At 37.6% G+C, this 18,253-nt stretch overlaps 1 protein-coding gene across 1 annotated transcript in view; it reads right to left on the reverse strand.

Annotated features, from left to right (window-relative positions):
- Positions 1 to 17,023, reverse strand: part of LOC122722418 — a 46,908-nt gene extending 29,885 nt beyond the window's left edge. Inside the window, exon 1 of the mRNA XM_043953117.1 lies at positions 16,925 to 17,023. Coding sequence (XP_043809052.1) covers positions 16,925 to 17,023 — 99 coding nt within the window. The remainder of the gene's footprint in view (positions 1 to 16,924) is intronic.
- Between the last annotated feature and the right edge of the window lie 1,230 nt (positions 17,024 to 18,253).

Here is an 18,253-nt window from a genome sequence, read left to right on the forward strand (position 1 = left end):
AATGCTAGAGTTAATGACTAAAAAACCTCATCTTTTTCCAATTTTTGTAATTGCACCTTATCTTTTTATGTTTAACTAATTAAACCCTACACTTTTATATTTGTTCCAATTGCACTCTAGCGTTAGATTTTCTATTATAGACTAATGAAATTGTCACATCATATGACATGTCATTGCCACCTCATTCTGCCATATTAGCGAAGTTCTAGGTACAATTAGTTAAAATATAAACGTTTAGGATTTAATTGATAAATTTTTAAAGTTTAGGGTGCAGTTATAAATTTTTTTATAATTTAGAGTTTTTATGGTAATTTCTACTAAAATTAAAATTTATAATATAAAGAAAATTATATTATTATTATTATTGTTATTATTATTATAAATCTGCATATTTAGTACATTAATTTTATTTTAATTTAATCTTGAATTAATCCACTAAGTTATTTTTTTAAAAATTCATACTAATTTATTATTATAGTTAAAAAAAATGCATATTTAAAGTTGTGATGTTACACAATTGTAACGACCCCAAAATGGACCGTCACCGGCGCTAGGATTCAGGTCGGCTTAAGGCCGCCAGAACCCGTAGCAAGCCTGCTATACTCTCTGTGTACCTGTAAACCTCATACATGATCATACATTTTCTGTGAAAATAAAACTCTTTTCTGAACCAAGGCTTAACCTGTGCATGCACTATCTCTGTCTGTACCCCTGACTAGAGCTGGCTCTAGATGGGTTATCTCATACCTGTTAAGCCTGGGTTTTCACATACTCAGCAAATATATACATAAACAGATCATGTACAAAAGCCAAAGATTTACAACACAACTATGTCAAGCACAATTCTAACTGTAAACATAATTATCATATCTCTTTCATATTACATGTCCACTCTAAGCTATTACAAGTTTCTTCTCTTATCTCTGAACTCTTCTGACCTTCCCTTGTACACTGTACACTGAGATCCTGCAAGACTGGGATTAAGGGAGTGGGATGAGCTCTATAGCCCAGTGAGTAGAATAATAAAATCAGTCATAAAATATGATCTCATGGAATGCGTCATAACACAGACAAGCCACATCAAGAGTAAACCTGTCACCACATAGCCTCAGTAACTTCCGTGCCAGGGCGTAGAATCGAGCACCTGGTCTTCCTGTCATATATGTATAAGTGTATAACACCTCTGTACTTACCATTGCCAGGGCGTAGTCAAAGGCTCCTGGTCTTTACTATATACCTGCCAGGGCGTAGTCAAAGGCTCCTGGTCTTAACTCAGAGACTATTGGATCATTCAGCATTTACTCACACCCACAATTAACAATGCAATGCAACATATTCGTGAATAGTAATGCAGTCAACCTATTTGCATAATCATGATGCATGAGATATGCTAAAACATTCTATTGTCTCCTTAAAAACATTAAGTTTAGTTCCACTCACCTCTGGCTCTGGACTGACTCTACAGGTTCAGTAACCTCTGGAGCAGTACTCACTGCTGCTCTCTCTGGTTCCTCTGGTCTGTATAAACACATAAAGACTTCAATGAGGGACCAAACTACCGTAACAAGACCTCTCTTAAACTACCCAAGAAACCCCTTAATCTCAGTCCAAAACTCATGCAAAACATGCAAAAGAAAAGCTGGACAGAATATTTTCGGCGGCAGGTTCGGCGGCCGAATGTCCTCTCCAGAGACGAAACTCAAGCACCTTCGGCGGCCGAAACTCAATCTTCGGCGGCCGAACCCTTTCGGGGGCAAGCTTCGGGGGGCCAAAACATACTCCAGAGACGAAAGTCTCTAACCTTCGGCGGCACCTTCGGCGGCCGAATCCCCCAAACAGAGCCGAACATACAAAAACACTCAGGGGCAAGCTGTGGCAGCCAAGCCACCATGCAGGAGGTTCGGCGGCCGAATGAACCTTCGGCTGCCGAACCTGAGTTCATCCAGAACTCAGCTTCAACGGCAAACCATCTCCTCCTTCCCTTCAACACTTTCTAACATGCATCCTTCACGTATTCAACACACATATACTCAAGTATATGGTCACAGGGGTCCAACACTAGCTAATAACCCCAAACAACAAAACAAACATAACACATTAACATGTATACATACATAAATCATCAAAAACCACCATGAATAACCTAAGCATGCTTCTCCTTCCTTTCACCCTTCAGAAAACATATAAACAGGGTCTAAAACTGCCCTTACCTCTGGAAACAGGAAGATACACACACTGAACAAAGGAAAAACAGATCAACCTCTCTTCAAACTCTCAAAATCTCAAAAGCGTAACTTTTGTTTCTCTCAACTCTCAACACCTTTGCAAGCACCTCAAACTGCTGTAAGAACAACCAAAAACATGTACAGATGAGTCATAAGAGACGTGGCCATTCCATGGCAAGAATCTGAGGCCAACACTTGTCAGCAAACATGACTCAGCTCACTAGCCAACTCAGCTTCGGCTGCCCAATCACATGCAAGACCATGCAACATTCGGGGGCCGAACTTAATCTTCGGAAGCCGAACATTGGGCACTTTCGGCGGCCGAATTTTACCTTCGGCGGCCGAACTTGGCTGAAGTCTCCATGAACTATTTTCTCTGCAAAACTCAAAACTATATAACTTAAAAACCTATAAACACATCATAACACTTAGAACAAAAATCCTACCCTGTTATAGAATCCCAGCACCCCGGATCCCACCAGATAACAGGAACTCCGGTGCCGGATTCTAGCCGGGTATTACATTCTCCCCTCCTTAAGAACATTCGTCCTCGGATGTTCCTAAAACACACAATGAACACATAAAACGGAGAAAACTAACCTCAAAACAAAGATGGATACTGCTGGAGCATAGACTCTCGCGTCTCCCAGGTGCACTCTTCTAGATTATGGTGGTTCCATAGCACCTTCACCATCGGAATCTCTTTGTTCCTTAGCTGTCTGATCTGCGTGTCCAGAATCCGCACTGGCTGTTCTATATAGGTGAGATCCGTATGAATCTCCACCTCAGGCTCACTCAGAACCTGATTCGGATCTGACACAAACTGTCGTAGCATAGAAACATGAAATACCGGGTGAATCCTCTCCATGGAAGCAGGTAAATCCAGCTTATACGACACATTTTTTTTATGTAACAGCCCGGCCTTCCTCTGGGTCCGGCACTGTTACCGCTCACGGCCCAGGGCTATCCCTCGCCTGGCCTCTTGCCACCTCGGGCTTTCCACTGGCGTCGTGAGCAGCTCTTAACATCCCTTCACCCTCACGGGTTCCAGGCAGGATTTGTCCCCTTGGGTTCTCGTCAAACGCATCCTTCCCCAAGTGGATTTGGCCCAAATTTCCCTTAGGAAATTAGGTCGCCTCCCCCACTGCTCGAACCCTTGACCTCCCACTTTAAGGGAATAGTCTGGTGATAGCTCACTCTCACCAGACTATTCCCTTAAAGTGGGAGGTCAAGGGTTCGAGCAGTGGGGGAGGCGACCTAATTTCCTAAGGGAAATTTGGGCCAAATCCACTTGGGGAAGGATGCGTTTGACGAGAACCCAAGGGGACAAATCCTTCCTGGAACCCGTGAGGGTGAAGGGATGTTAAGAGCTGCTCACGACGCCAGTGGAAAGCCCGAGGTGGCAAGAGGCCAGGCGAGGGATAGCCCTGGGCCGTGAGCGGTAACAGTGCCGGACCCAGAGGAAGGCCGGGCTGTTACAACAATAATCACTCAATATAGGCCATGAGTTATCCCCATAAGACAGAGTCATGTAGCAAGAGTCTGATAATCGGATGCACGGTCTCACCTGAAGAACAGAAGGTTCGGACGATCGAGATGCCCGACTCTTCATCAAGGGCATGCCGAGTTTTCACATTAAGTTATCGTTAGAGGTAATCTAGCAGATCCCCATTACGCCTGTAATTGCGGGATCTTCGGCCGATTAGCTGATAAGATTTCTCATCAATTAGCCGGCCACATCATTGTCGAATTATTATAAAATGCTATAATTAACCATCTCTTACAATATAAAAGCAAGTGATTATAGAGACAAAAGTATACTATTCTCTCACGCAATTACTCTTGAGTTCTAAGCATTACAATACTCTCGCCTTTCTTCATCTTACTGACTTGAGTGTTGGAGTGGCTACCATAGGCACCAACCACCTCACTCTCTCTTTCTTGCAGGATTGATCAATCACAATACATATCCATTTCGACCACATCATCAATTTGTTTTCAGTAACATCATTTGATTCCGTTGCTGAGAATATCCATTGAATTCTCTTTGTTCATTTAAATTAAAACCAGTCTCTTATCCCATTTTCTCTTAAAAATAAATCTCACCTTTCTCTCTCATGGCAAAAAATTCTCAGGTTGCTGCTAAGGTTGTTATCAACGAGGGCGCTATCATTTCTCTCCATCCCTAGCAGTGGACAAAACACGCCCTCAATGGTCAATGAAGCAGATTTCAACAATCTGAGCATTGAGACATAAGGTTGTAGGTTACTTTTAAGCAATGTAAAGTTGGGAGGAGGCGTTGCTCATGGCTCCCAGGAGAAGGGAGGAAGTATCTGTTGATACCTTAAGGCCTCGAACAGGGGCAATCCAGACGTAGTTCAAAAGGAAAGACAAGTTCGGGAAAGAGGAATCATCAGACGATGCTCTGAAGGACGTCAACTGGAAGCTAGTACGGGCTGCTCCAAGATACAGTGGGGAGGACAAAAAGAGAATAAAAAGACGAGTCCAAAGCAGGACCGAAAGTCGAAGAAGTAAGGATATGAGGAAGATCACAAAAGTTACCCAGCCTCCCAAGGAAGGGACGACCAAGGTAAGTATAAGAATTACACCCCACTAAATGACTCATGGACATATATTTTAGTGGGGATCAGGAAATATGACAAGAAAGTTAGATGGCTTCCTAAACTCAACCCTAAGAAAGCTGAAAGGCGAGATAAAACTAAGTACTGCCATTTTCATAAAGACCACAGACATACAATGGAGGAGTGTCGATATCTAAAAGGTGATATCTAGAGGTTAATAAGAAATGACACACTTCAAAAGTTCATCAGAAAGAGTAGAAGAGATAGAAGGCCTAAGTCCGAGGTAACAACCCCGGAAACCATTCCTGATAGCAAACTGTGGAGGTTATTCATGTAATTGTAGAAGGACTGAGTGTTAATAGGGATGGAAATAAAGAGAATGTCATAGATGTTCAGCTCTTGGGTCAAAATCTGAGTTTTGAAATTGGTCCAAACAGACGAAAGAAAAATATTTGTGATTTATGGAAATATTATAAAACTAGGATGCATTCTTCAAGCTTCTTTTTTTTAATAGGAATATTAGAAACGTTAGATGGATGAAAGCTTGAGACAAGAACAAAGGTCATAAGGCGAGTTTCGCCAGACTATCCGGGTGTCAGTCCCACTAAAAGGCAACAAGGCCATCCAGGTATTAGTCCCGTATAATAAGGCATCTCATGTCAAGTCACAAGGCAACTTCAGTCAGGCCATAATTCGGGAGCTAGACCCTAGAAATATAAACAAACTCATAAAATGCCACAAGTCCATCCGGGCGTTGTACCCACTAAACAAAAGTTTCAAGGTGGGAATCTGCCAGAAGACCGGGTATTAGACCAACTAAAAAAAATATTTAAGGCAGGAACCCTCTAGAAGACCAGTGTTAGACCCACCAAACAAAAATATTCACCCACTAAATAAAAATATTCAAGGTGGGAGCCTGCCAAAAGACTGTTTGTTGGATCCACTAAACAAAAATATTCAAGGCGGGAACTCGCCAGAAGACCAGGCGTTGGGCCCACTAAACAAAATTTTCAACGCGAAAACTCGCCAGAAGACCGGGCATTAGACCCACTAAACAAAAAGATTCAAGGAGGAAACCCACTAGAAAATTGGGCGTTGGACTCACTAAACAAAAGTTTCAAGACAAGAACCCGCCAGAAGACCTAGCGTTGGACCCATTAAACAAAAATATTCAAGGCGAAAACCTACTAGGTGATCGGGCGTTGGACCCAATAAACAAAAATATTCAAGGTGGGAACCTGCCAGAAGACCGGGTGTTGGACCCACTAAACAAAAATATTCAAGGCGGAAACCCACCAAAAGTGTAATACCCAGCTAGACTCCAGTATCGGAATTCCTATCGTCCAGTGGGATCTCGGATGTCGGAAGCCTCTAGAAGGGTAAAACCATGTTTTTATAAAATGTTTTAATGTATTTTATGGTTTTAAACAAGAAAGAAATTAAGTTTTGAATGAAAATAGTCTTGAGAGGAAGACTCAGGTTCGGCCGCCGAACCTCAAGTTCGGCCTCCGAACATGCATGCACTTCGGGAGCGCTTTAGGCCCCCGAAGGCATAAATGAGGGAAGTCCAGGTTCGGCCACCGAACCTTAAGTTCGGCCGCCGAACATGGCATGCATGCGGAGGCACGTTAGGCCCCCGAAAGTGGCCTGGCCAGCCACCTATAAAGGGGTCCCTTGTCCGAAACGGGCGAGCTTTTCTCCCCATTTTCGGCCAAGGTGAGCTCTCCGCCGTCCCTTGTTGATTTTGAGCTTCTTCCTTCGAGTTTTCATGATTTCTTATGGATCTGAACTTGGTTTTTGAAGATTTCGAGCTTAGATCGAAGTTGTGAAGCTTGGAGACCTCAGGAACCCATCTTCCCCAAATCTCCAAGTTAGGTCACACTCTCTCTAGATCTTCAAGAGGTAAGGGTCGATCTTGAGCTCATTGTATGTTTAAGCAAGTTTTAAGTTGATTCATGGGGTAGAAATGCATGCTAGGTTATTTTTGAGTTCATGGGTTTATGTTGAGTTATTGTGCAATGTGGGTTGTTCATGTGTGTTTGATGTGTTGTAGTTGGGGTTTAGGATAGTTTGAAGCCCCTAGGAGCTTATATGCTTGAGTATGCATGTTGTAGAATAGGAAAATGCATGTGTGAATGGATTGGGAGGCATTTGTGCATGAAAGAGGCTGAGTTTTGCCCTTGGGAAGAGCTCAGGTTCGGCAGCCGAAGGGACTTTCGGCCGCCGAACCTGCCTGTGGAGGCCAACTTTGGCTGCCAAACCCTACCCCCGAAAGTGGACTTTCGGCTCTAGAAGGGGCTTTCGGCCGCCGAAGGTGCCGCCGAACATGCATGAGTTTCATCTCTAGAGGGAACCTTCGGCCGTCGAAAGTGCCGCCGAAGGTGCATGACTTTCGGCTCTGGAGGGCCTTTCGGCCGCCGAACCTGCCGCTGAAAGTGCCCTGTGCAGCCCTCCTTTGCATGTTTTCTATGATTGTTTTGAGGTGTTTTAGGGGGGGTTTTGGGGAGTATTTTAGAGTCATGTTCATGTATGTTTGGTCCCTCATTTGAGTCCACCTGTGTAGGTTCGGACCCGAGGAACCGAGGACTCCAGCAGTGAGTCAGCTGCTTCAGTGTCTTGTCAGAGTTAGCCAGAGGTGAGTGGAATAACTCTCTACGTTTTAAAACAAATAATGAAAGTTTTAGCATGATTCACGCATCATGAATGCCATGAGATATATTAGGGTGCTTGCATTAGAATCCACGAATATGTTGCATTGCATATTATGTTGTTGATGTGGATGAATGTTGAATGATCCATTAGCCCTCATATGTTATAATATGATGATATGATATGGAAGTCCAGGCGTGCCTGCTCTACGCTGGCACAATGTAAGAGAAAGTCCGGGTGTGGCCTGCACTACGCCCTCGGCATGATTGGATATGTATGTTATGCTATGGAAGTCTAGGCGTGCCTGCTCTACGCCCCTGGCATGTTTAGACAGTATAGAGGGCTAACTGGTGACAAGTTCATCCTTGATGTGATTTGTTTGTGCTGTGATGCATTCCATGTTATCATATGTTTTAAATACTATGTTTTATTATTCTGCTCACTGGGCTCTAGTAGCTCACCCCACTCCCCTATTTCCCCAGGTTTGCAGGTACGGGACAGACTAGGAGGTCAGCTAGAATAAAGTCATGTTGGTGTAATAGCTAGTGGTGGACATGATAAATTATGAATGTAATGTATTGTTTAGTAATGTCATAAACAGTATTGAACAGTTATGTAATGTAATGATGATAATGAGGATTAGAGTTATGCTTGACCCTAGCTTGTATGTTTATCCCTTGGATTACATGATCTTTTTTTTAATGTAATGGTTTAATGATGTTTTATGTAAACCAAACTTAATACATGTTATGTCACCCCATTGGAGCATTGATGAGGACTCCAAGTTGGGGTTAATGTTTATGATTATGAATAGTGTATGTACAGGTTGAGTTTGGTGAATGAATGAGAAGAAAAGTTTAAAATTTTTATGTATATGTTGATCATGTATGGGATTAAACAGGTATACAGGATGTATGTTTGGCTTGCTACGGGTCCCGGCGGCCTTAAGCCGATCTGGATCCTAGCGCCGGTAGCGGTCCGGATTTCGGGTCGTTACAAAAAGACTGGGCATTAGAACCACTAAAAAAAAGTCATAAGTCGGGAATTCATCAAGCTAGAAGATCGGTCGTTGAACCCACTGAAAAAAAGCCATAAGTTGGGAATCTGTTAGGCTAGAAGACTAGGTGTTGGACCTATTAAAACAAAGCCATAAGTCAGAAATCCGTCGGGTTAGAAGATCGAACATTCGACCCACTAAAACAAAGCCATAAGTTGAGAGTCCATAAGACCAGAAGATCGGGCATTGGACCCACTAAATCAAAGCCATAAGTTGGAAGTCCGTTAGAAGATCAGACATTGGATCCACTAAAACAAAGCCATAAGTCGGGAGTCCGTCAGGTGAGAAGACCAAGGATTGGACCCACTAAAACAAGGCCATAAGTTGAAAATCTGTCAGGCCAGAAAATCGGGTGATAGTCCCACTTTATAAAAAGTTTCTAAAACATTTGATGCCAAGCTACAAGGCAGATATACACTAGGCTGACTGACCAAGTAAAAGTCATGCTCTAGGCCGACCAATCGGGTGATAGTCCCACTTCACAAAAAGTTTCTAAGACATTTTATACTAGGCCACAAAGCGGGTATACAATAGGCCGACTAACCGGGTGATAGTCCTTCTTCACAAAAAGTTTCTAAGACATTTGATGCCAGGCCACAATGTGGGTATACACTAGGTGGACCAACCAGGTGATAGTCCCGCTTTACAAAAGATTTCTAAGGCATTTGATGCTAGGCCACAATGCAGGTATACGCCAAGCTGACTGACCGGGTGATACTCCCGCTTCACAAGAAGTCTTCAAGGCATTTGACACTGCTCTTACAATCACTCTAAAAAATTCAAAACTTTTTGCAAAGGAAGAAGGCCCATTTTAGGTGGGCCAAACTTTTTGACCATTGGCAAAGACGGACTGCTAAGTGAACAAGTGGGATTACAAGGGCTAGAAAATGCCCAAAAGCTAGTCAAAGCTAGAGAATGCCTGGAAGCTCGATATGGCAATAAAATGCTTGGAAGCTAGTCAGTACTAGAAAATTTTTGGAAGCTCGACAAGGAGAGAAATGCTCAGAAGATAGTCAGGGCTAGAGAATTCCCGAAAGCTCATTAGGCTATAAAATGACCGGAAGCTTGTCAAAGCTGGTCGGGGTGAGAAAATGCTCGGAAGCTAGTCAGTACTAGAAAATTCCTAGTAGCTCAACAAGGCATTAAAATGATTAGAAGTTAGTCAAGGCTAGAGGTTGTTTGGAAGCTCGATAGGGCTAGAATATGCTCGGAAGCTTAGTGGGGTTAGAAAGTGCCCGAAAGATCACCAAGGCCATTAGGACAAGAGAAAGCCTGAAAACTCGCCAAGGCCTTACCATATTGCTCGGATCAATTTTGGCCAGGCGCTGACAAGACCTTGGACCAGGCTGGTCAGAAGGGTAAGTAAAAAGGAAGTAAGGAAAATGTGTGCTCATAAGCTAATTTAGTTCGACGGACTAAACTAAAGACCGCACTCATGACATTGAGTGTGGTTTACACTCTAGGACCATAATACATTTCTCGACCAGGTCACCAGAAGGGTATCCACCAAGCGAACGACTCTGGATCAGCCCTGATTAATAAAATTTTCAAGTCGTTATCGTAAACAGGTGTTAAAATTAGTTTATTGTAGCCACAAGGCAATGATCATGGGTAGGAGCAGGTAAAACGATGCAAGTGTGGAAGGTGAACCTAAAACAAGCCATGTGCCCTAGATCATGAAGACAACTATCTACTTCGAATATGAGAAATCAAAGACCAGCGGGGGGCCCTCTGATGTATCACAAGAATCACTCAAAATAGGCCATGAGCTATCACCATAAGGCAGTGCCACGTGGCAAGGGTCTAATAATCGGATGTGCAGTTCCACCCAAAGAATAGAAGGCTTAAACGAATGAGGTGCCCAACTCTTCATTAAGGCTCTCCCATTCCAGAGCAAGCCGAATCTTTATATTAAGTTACTGTTAGAGTTAATCTAGCACATTCTCATTTCGTCTGTAATTACGGGAATCCCGATCGATTAGCCAGTAAGATCCCTCATCAATTAACCAAACACGTCATTACTAGATTATCAGGAAATACTATAATTAACCTCATCTTACAGTATAAAAGTAAGTTATTATAGAGACAAAGGTACACTATCCTCTCACACAACTACTTTTGAATTTTAAGTATTATAATACTCTCGCATTTCTTTATTTTACTAGCTTTTACGTCGGAGTGACTGTCGTAGGCGCCAACCACCTCACTCTTTCTTTCTTACAAGATTGACTAATTACAATACAACTATATTTCGGCCGCATCATCAATTTGTTTTCAGAAACATCAGGTTAAAAGTAAGAAATACTATTTAAAATTATTAAAAAATAATGATAACTATTTTATTATTTTACATTTTGAAAAATAAATTATGTAAAATATAATTTTAAATTAATTTTATATTTTAAGTTATGAAATGTAATTAATATATATGGTTGATCATACTTTTTTAAAACTACAATAATAATTAGTATAGATTAAAAAAATTTAGAATGTGGGTTAATTCAAAGTTAAATTAAAATAGATATACTAAATCATTTATAAAAATTAAGAAATTTAAAATAATAATATAAATTAATTTTTGATATTATGAAATTTAATTTTAGGGAAAATGATAAAAAGAAATCTCTAACCTTTTAAAAAATTTTATAATTGCATCTAAATTTTTAAAATTTACTTATTAAATTTTAAACTTTGAAATGTTAATCGATTGTGTCCTGAACTTTGCTGACATAGCAAAATGATGTTACAATAACACGTTAAATAATATGGCAATTCTTTTAGGCTCTAATAGAAAATCAAATATGGGGGTGCAATTAGAACAAGTATAAAAAGTATAGAGTTTAATTTGTCAAACATAAAAGGTTAGGGTGCAATTAAAAAAATAGAAAAGGATGAGGTTTTTCTGGTCGTTAGCTCCTAATGCTATTGATAATTTCGATAATTGTAACAAGGATTAGATTTTAGGTTTATTATGAATCTACCTAAGAATTTTTAGAGTTCTTAAAGTTCTTCACCCCAATAGATAAAGGGTCAATTTTTGTCATCTTGAAGACAGTAATAATTTTGACAGAATTTGTTTTCTTTAGGATTAATTCATATGATCCCAAGACTTAAAATGCTAGTTTGTTGAAAATAATTTTTATGTTGCATTAAGATGAGCTTTTCAAAAGATTATTACCGTCTTCAAAATATTCCTGAAAGATAACAAATTATTGCTCAGTCTTAAAATAATTAAAGCTGCTTTTGAATAAAATCCACCTTCAGTCGGCAAGATATTTTGAACTTTGTCGAAGCAGGATCTCATCTTGCATATCTAAGACTTAGACCAATTCAGGAATATTTTGAAGAGTTTGCAACTTTAATTGGATTTCAAGTTCTTTAGAGGGTTATTAAGGTTTTGATTATGAAGGACTAGCTCCTTACTTTGTAGGCTTCAATTTCCCAGCTAATAATCTATTTCTAAATTTTGATTTTGCTTGAAGAATGGTTTTTGTATGCGAATTTTGAGCTTTGAGTTTACAAGATGGATAATGAGGAAGAAGAGGAGGAAACTAGAAATCATCTTTCCCTTAATACTTGCTTATCATCTAGGGAAAATTTATTTGGATGTGATATTTTGTACATCCTTTTGGAAAATCTATTTTTTCCTGATTTTCAGTTAACTCATGGAAGTAACATTTTGTTTAAAAATTTGAAATGATATGAACTACATAGAAAATTTTCTTTTTTGATGGTAGAATAATTGTATTGGCGTTATTTCAATATCTTGAGTGAAATTGAATTAAATTTATCCTCTGTTATCTTTCAACTGTCTGAAAATTCCTCCATATCCGACATATGATGCGTTGATTTCTACTATCTCACATGCACTTGGGTCTGACAAGTACATGAAAACTCTTTCAACTGTTATTAACTTTTAAAGTGTACACCCATAGTTATATAACCTCTTAATTTTTTTTTAATTAAATTTTAAAAATAGATAATATACTTTTTAGAGATATATAAACCTTTCAAATTTTAAAAATATATTAAATAAATTCTTACTTTTGTAAACCACATTACATAAACTAATAGATAGATCACGATTCTTTAACCTCTAGAATAAGACATATATGAGTGTAGTTAAACCTAGAGGATGCATAATTTTAAGAGCACATAAAACCTACTCAACTAAGAAAAGGGCTATCCAAGATAACATTTATACTATCAATAAACTTCTTTAGTTATTTGTTCAGCAACTGCCTATGCTGGCCTGGTATTCTCGATCAAACCTGAATCACCAATAGAATCCAGTGCATGAACAAATGATACACTACCTATGAGCATTAAACTAGTCCTGCTCATCCATATGATTCCACCCTTGCTCAATACCATTTATACAGCTAAGTTTCCTTTTAAGCCACATTGCCTCAGATTTCAAAAACTTAGGATGGTGCATAGGGGATACAAAACCATAAAGATCATACAAAACAATAATATAGTGATCAGAATGAGAAAATAAAATGTGTGACACCTTATTAACCAAACATTATTACTAATAATTGGACCAATCGTTTTTCTATAAACAATTGAACATGCCTCCCATTATCCTAAGTGCAGGGGTAAAATTGAAATTCCATATTTTGAAGATTAAATAATTCAAGAGCTGATCAAAACCTATTTAAGACTCAGCAAAAATATCATTGAAGTCACTAATTATAAACCAGGAAAGAGAATGAACAACATGTAGCCTCTAATTATTTTATTATCTCTTCCTTCTTTCATTTTACTTCTCTCTTTTATGTATTAGACACACAATTTATTAATTATTTTATTTTAATAATTTAATTAATATTTTTATATTTTATTTTTAAATTATACTAAAAATTTATTAATAATAAAAAATCAATTAAATACAATTTTATTTTAAATATTAATGAATAATTTTTAAATATTAATTTAGATAATTTTATAGATGAAGTTTTAGCATTTAAGCAATGCATATTATTTCTTAATTTATTTTAAATATATAATATTTTTATATTTAAAATAACAATATAAAATTTTATTAAAAATAAATTATTTATTAATTATCATTTTATTCTAAAGGTTAATGAATAAGTTTTTTAAATAGTTATTTACATAATTTTATAAATATTTATAATAAAATTAATTTTAGATAATTATATATTATTCTATTATTGTGTAATAAGATTTTAATATTTTAATTTTAAAAATATTTTAAAATAATAAATTATATAAAAAAAATAGAACCTATATAATATATATAGGCCAATTAATCTAGAAAAACAAAACATTTTGGTCAACTTACATATATATCCTAAAATTTTAATTTTAAATAATTAAACCAAAACTTTAAAATTTTTCATAATTTTATTCGAACTCAAATTAATTTTGATCAAAATATGAGATTGCCACCCTATCATCCTAATTAGAATTTTTATTATTTTTTAATTTATACTTTTTACTTGTTGGCTAAAATAATCCAAACGGTTTTATGGATCCACATTTATATCCCAACCTTTTTAGTTTGTTAGACAAAATAATCCAAACTTTTCATAAAATTCACATTTATGTTTTAATATTTCAATATTGAATAGTTGCAAAAATAATTATTAAGACACTTAGAAAATCAGTAGTTACATCCTTAATTAAAGCATCGACGGATAAGAAAAAAATAAATTGTTCAGTAGTCTTTTTCGCAGTTTTAACGGTAACAGAAAAAATAAAATCTAAACGAATATTAAAAAAATAAAAATAATGAGTAAGGGAGGTTAGTTTAGAGAAAAAGATAGTTAGGAAGAGATAAATAATTATTTTCTTTTTCAAACTAATCTCACTTACCTATTACTTTTTTTCTTTATTACCACTTTATTTATTTAGATTCTACCATCTACATTGTAATTAGAGCTGCAAATAAAGCTGCTGACCAATTTGACTTTTTTTTCTATGCCGATACCTTGGTCAAGTTTGCGGTTATTAATCTTTTGTGTGTTTTGATAATTATATTCTCATTTTTCAAAATTTGAATATTAGAATATAAATGTAAATTTGTGATCGGGATATAAATGTGAAATTGTAAGAAGTTTTGGATTATTTCGTTCAAAAAATTAAAAATATAGTTAATTATAACATAATAAAAAAATCACGGGAAATGACATGTAGTATTTTTAAATAAATTGATTTACATAATAAAAAAATCACGGGAAATGACATGTAGTATTTTTAAATAAATTGATTTGAGTTTATGGATAAAATTGTAATAAATTTTAAAAATTTGATTTAATTATTTAAAATTGAAAATTTATTATACAAACGTGTGGGTTGACCAAAATATTTGAATTTTTTGGGTTAATAAGCTTTACATATATACTTTTGACTTTATTAAAAAAAATGCAATGTGCGATGATTATTAGAAAGGTGATGTTAGTTTTGGTTTTTTTTTGTTAATTAATGCATAAGGAATATTGATCCAAGAAAAAAAAAAGAAATTATTGTATTTTCATTGTTTTTGCTCTTTTACTATGGGTATATGTAACAATTTTAAATAATTATAAATTTTTTTATTTTTTTTATATATTGTAAAATGAAATTATATATGTTAGGAGGGAAAAAAGAATGGAAAGGAGAAAATACGTAATTTTTTTTAGATAGAGAGAATAAAAATATAAACAATAAAAAGGAAATTTTATTTTTCTAATTCATATTAACTCAGAAATTTAAAATTATAGGTAGGAAGGAGTTTAATGAAAGTTTAATTGAAATTTGATGAGTTTTAAAAAAGAAATTAAAGTTAAGTGACTAAAATAAAAATACATTAAAAATTGAGTGATTTTAGACGAAAATTATCCAAATATCAGAATAGAAGTCTGAGTCTCAAAAGGTAGGGATTTGAGATGCTCGAGTTTGCTCATGAAGGAGCTTGAGACCTTTTTGCTCGAGCACTTCAAAGGCATAGTTAGAGTGATAAGTTCTCTCTATTGCAACTGCTAGAGTTACCATCGTAATATACACGTATTTTGATCCAATATATTTGGCTTAACCTTGTGGATCTAGCTTATATATTTTTTTTAATAGTGAGATTAGATCCACTTGAGGTTACTCTTACGATGCTCCCTGAATATGAAAATAATCCATCAGCTCAAGGATTTAATATTTTTGAGCTTCTCGATATTGTAAAATATCATCTTCCTCATATATATATATTTGCATGTTGGTTAATTGAACCTCTGAGTTAGCCTTTGTTGGTTTTAATATTAAATTAGTCTCACGCAAAGTTAGTATAGTATTTGAAATTACTTCACGAATGGAAGAAGTCCTACACGTAAATTTTTATTTAGTTATTGTTAACGTAGTTCTATTATGTTTTAATTTTCCAAGGAGATATTTGTTGGGTGGGGATTGTTCAGTTGAAATCGAAATAATTGAACGAATTGACTTGATTTAATAATTTGAATTGATTTTGAAATAAAATCAATTTGGTTCAATTTTAATTTTTTAAAATTTCGGTTTGATCAGTTCACCTTAATTTTAGAGACGAAATATTTCAATTGAACTAAACTGACTGAAATTCTCCCAAATGGTGCATGTTATATTAGGTTAAAATATATTGATATTCAACTTTGAAGCACCACAGACCTCACCTCATCAGTCCCGCAATCAGCACTCTACAGCACCACCCATTCACCAGTCCCACACACTAAAGTCTTCTGCCGTTGCTCGCGTCTCTCTCTCACTCACTCCACTCCCGTTGGCTATCGCTCGCTCGCGATCTCTCTAACTCTATCTTAGACCTCAATCTTTAAATATTTTCCATCTTTCTCTGTCACGTTTGGTCTCATCATCGTCTTATTTGGTCTCATTGTCTTCGGCCGTCGTGACTCGTGTCTGGTCTCGTCTCATCTTATCTCTTTCCCACTCACTCTCAGTCTCTCGGTGAATTCCGCCAAGTAGCTAGGGGTGACAATGAAAAAGCCAACCTATTGGCGAAAATGGCGGTGGCAAGAGAGCAACATTTGATAAAGCTTGTCTAGTTTGAAGTCCCGCACACTCTAGCAACCAACAAAGAGGAGGCTCTACCAATTGAGGTGGCAAATATATAATGACTCCAGTATACAGATTCCTGATAGAGGATGAGTTACCAGCGATGATTTATCAGTTAAATATGTAATAGGAAAATCTCTAGATATACACTGATAAATGGTTGGTTATATAGGAGATCGTCAACTCAGCCATAGCTACGGTGCATATCAGAGGATGATGGTAAAAACATCCTCAAAGATATCCATGAACGAGATTGTGGAAGTCATGAAGGAGCTCAGATGATAGCTTGTAAAGCATTCAGACAAGGTTATTATCGGCCTACAGTAATGCAGGAAGCAAAGTAGCTCATCCAGAAGTGCAAAAGATACCAAGCCATGAAAGTAACTCTTGAACTCCATGGGAAATGTAAGCAGTAATTGATAGCCCTTGACCCTTTTTCTAGTGGGGGTTGGATATCCTTGGTCCATTTTCGAAAGCAGCTGGGTCAAGGAAGGATATAATTGTAGAGGTTGATCATTTCAGTAAGTGGATTGAGACTGAGGCTGTCCAGTCCATCACCACCCAGCAGGCTATTTCCTTCATCAGCAAGAACATCTTCACATGATTTGGTGTAATACCCGGCTAGACGCCAGCATCGAAATTCCTACTTTCCGGCGGAACTTCCGTTGGAAGCTAGAATTTGAGGATGTCGGAAGGTTTTAGAAGGGTAAGAGAAAGTGTGTCTAAAAGCTTGTTAAGTGTTTTACGGTTTTGAAAGGTTTTGAACGCGATAGACTTGAGTTTGGAAGAGAAAAGACCAAGGGAACAAAGTGCGGGTTCGGCCGCCGAAAGTAATGTTCGGCCGCCGAAAGTGCCTTAGGTTTGGCCCCCGAAACTCCACGTTCGGCTGCCGAACGTTGCATGGTTTTGCATGCAGGTTTGGCCGCCGAAGCTGAGGCGGTCAGCCGCCTATTAAGAGCCCTCAATCGGTGAAATGGATCAGATTTGCTTCCTTTTCACTCCCAGAGGTGAGTTCTTGTTCCCCTTGGATGGTTTTCATGGTTTTTCATCAAATCTTTCAAAGTTAAGTAAGTTTTATGTTGGTTTTTGAAGGTTTTGCACTTTGAGTAAGGTTTTGGAGAGTTTGGAGCTTAGATCCTCCATAGCTCTACGTTTGGATCACACCAGCCTTTGTTCTGTAAGAGGTAAGGGTTGATCCTTCGTTTTTATGATATTTTATATGAGTTTGATGAAGGGAAAAGAGAGTTATGCATGTTTAGGGTTTTTTGGTGTTTTCTTGGTGAAAGAATGTATATGTGTTGTTTTGTAGTGTTTGTTGGGGTGTTAAGGTAGTTTTGGACCCCTTTGTGCATATACTAGAGTATATGTATGTTAAGGAGTTGAGCTTTGCATCTTGAGAGAGTTTGGAGGATTGAGAGGCGAGGTTGTGCACGAAACTAAGTTCTGGATGAACTCAGGTTCGGCAGCCGAAGGAGGATTCGGCCGCCGAACGTGCTGAGGAGGTGGCTTCGGCTGCCTAAACGTGCTTGAGCTTGCCCCCGAAAGTTTGGACTTTCGGCTCTGGAGGAGAGGTTCGGCCGCCGAATGTGCCGCCGAAGATGCTTTGTTCAGCTTTCCTTTCCATGTTTCCCATGATTGTTCTAGGATGTTTTAGGGGGTTTTTGGGGAATTGTATAAGAGTTATTTCTCAGTTGTAT

Source organism: Manihot esculenta, chromosome 18 (genome assembly GCF_001659605.2).
Source record: "Manihot esculenta cultivar AM560-2 chromosome 18, M.esculenta_v8, whole genome shotgun sequence".
Lineage (NCBI taxonomy): Eukaryota > Viridiplantae > Streptophyta > Magnoliopsida > Malpighiales > Euphorbiaceae > Manihot > Manihot esculenta.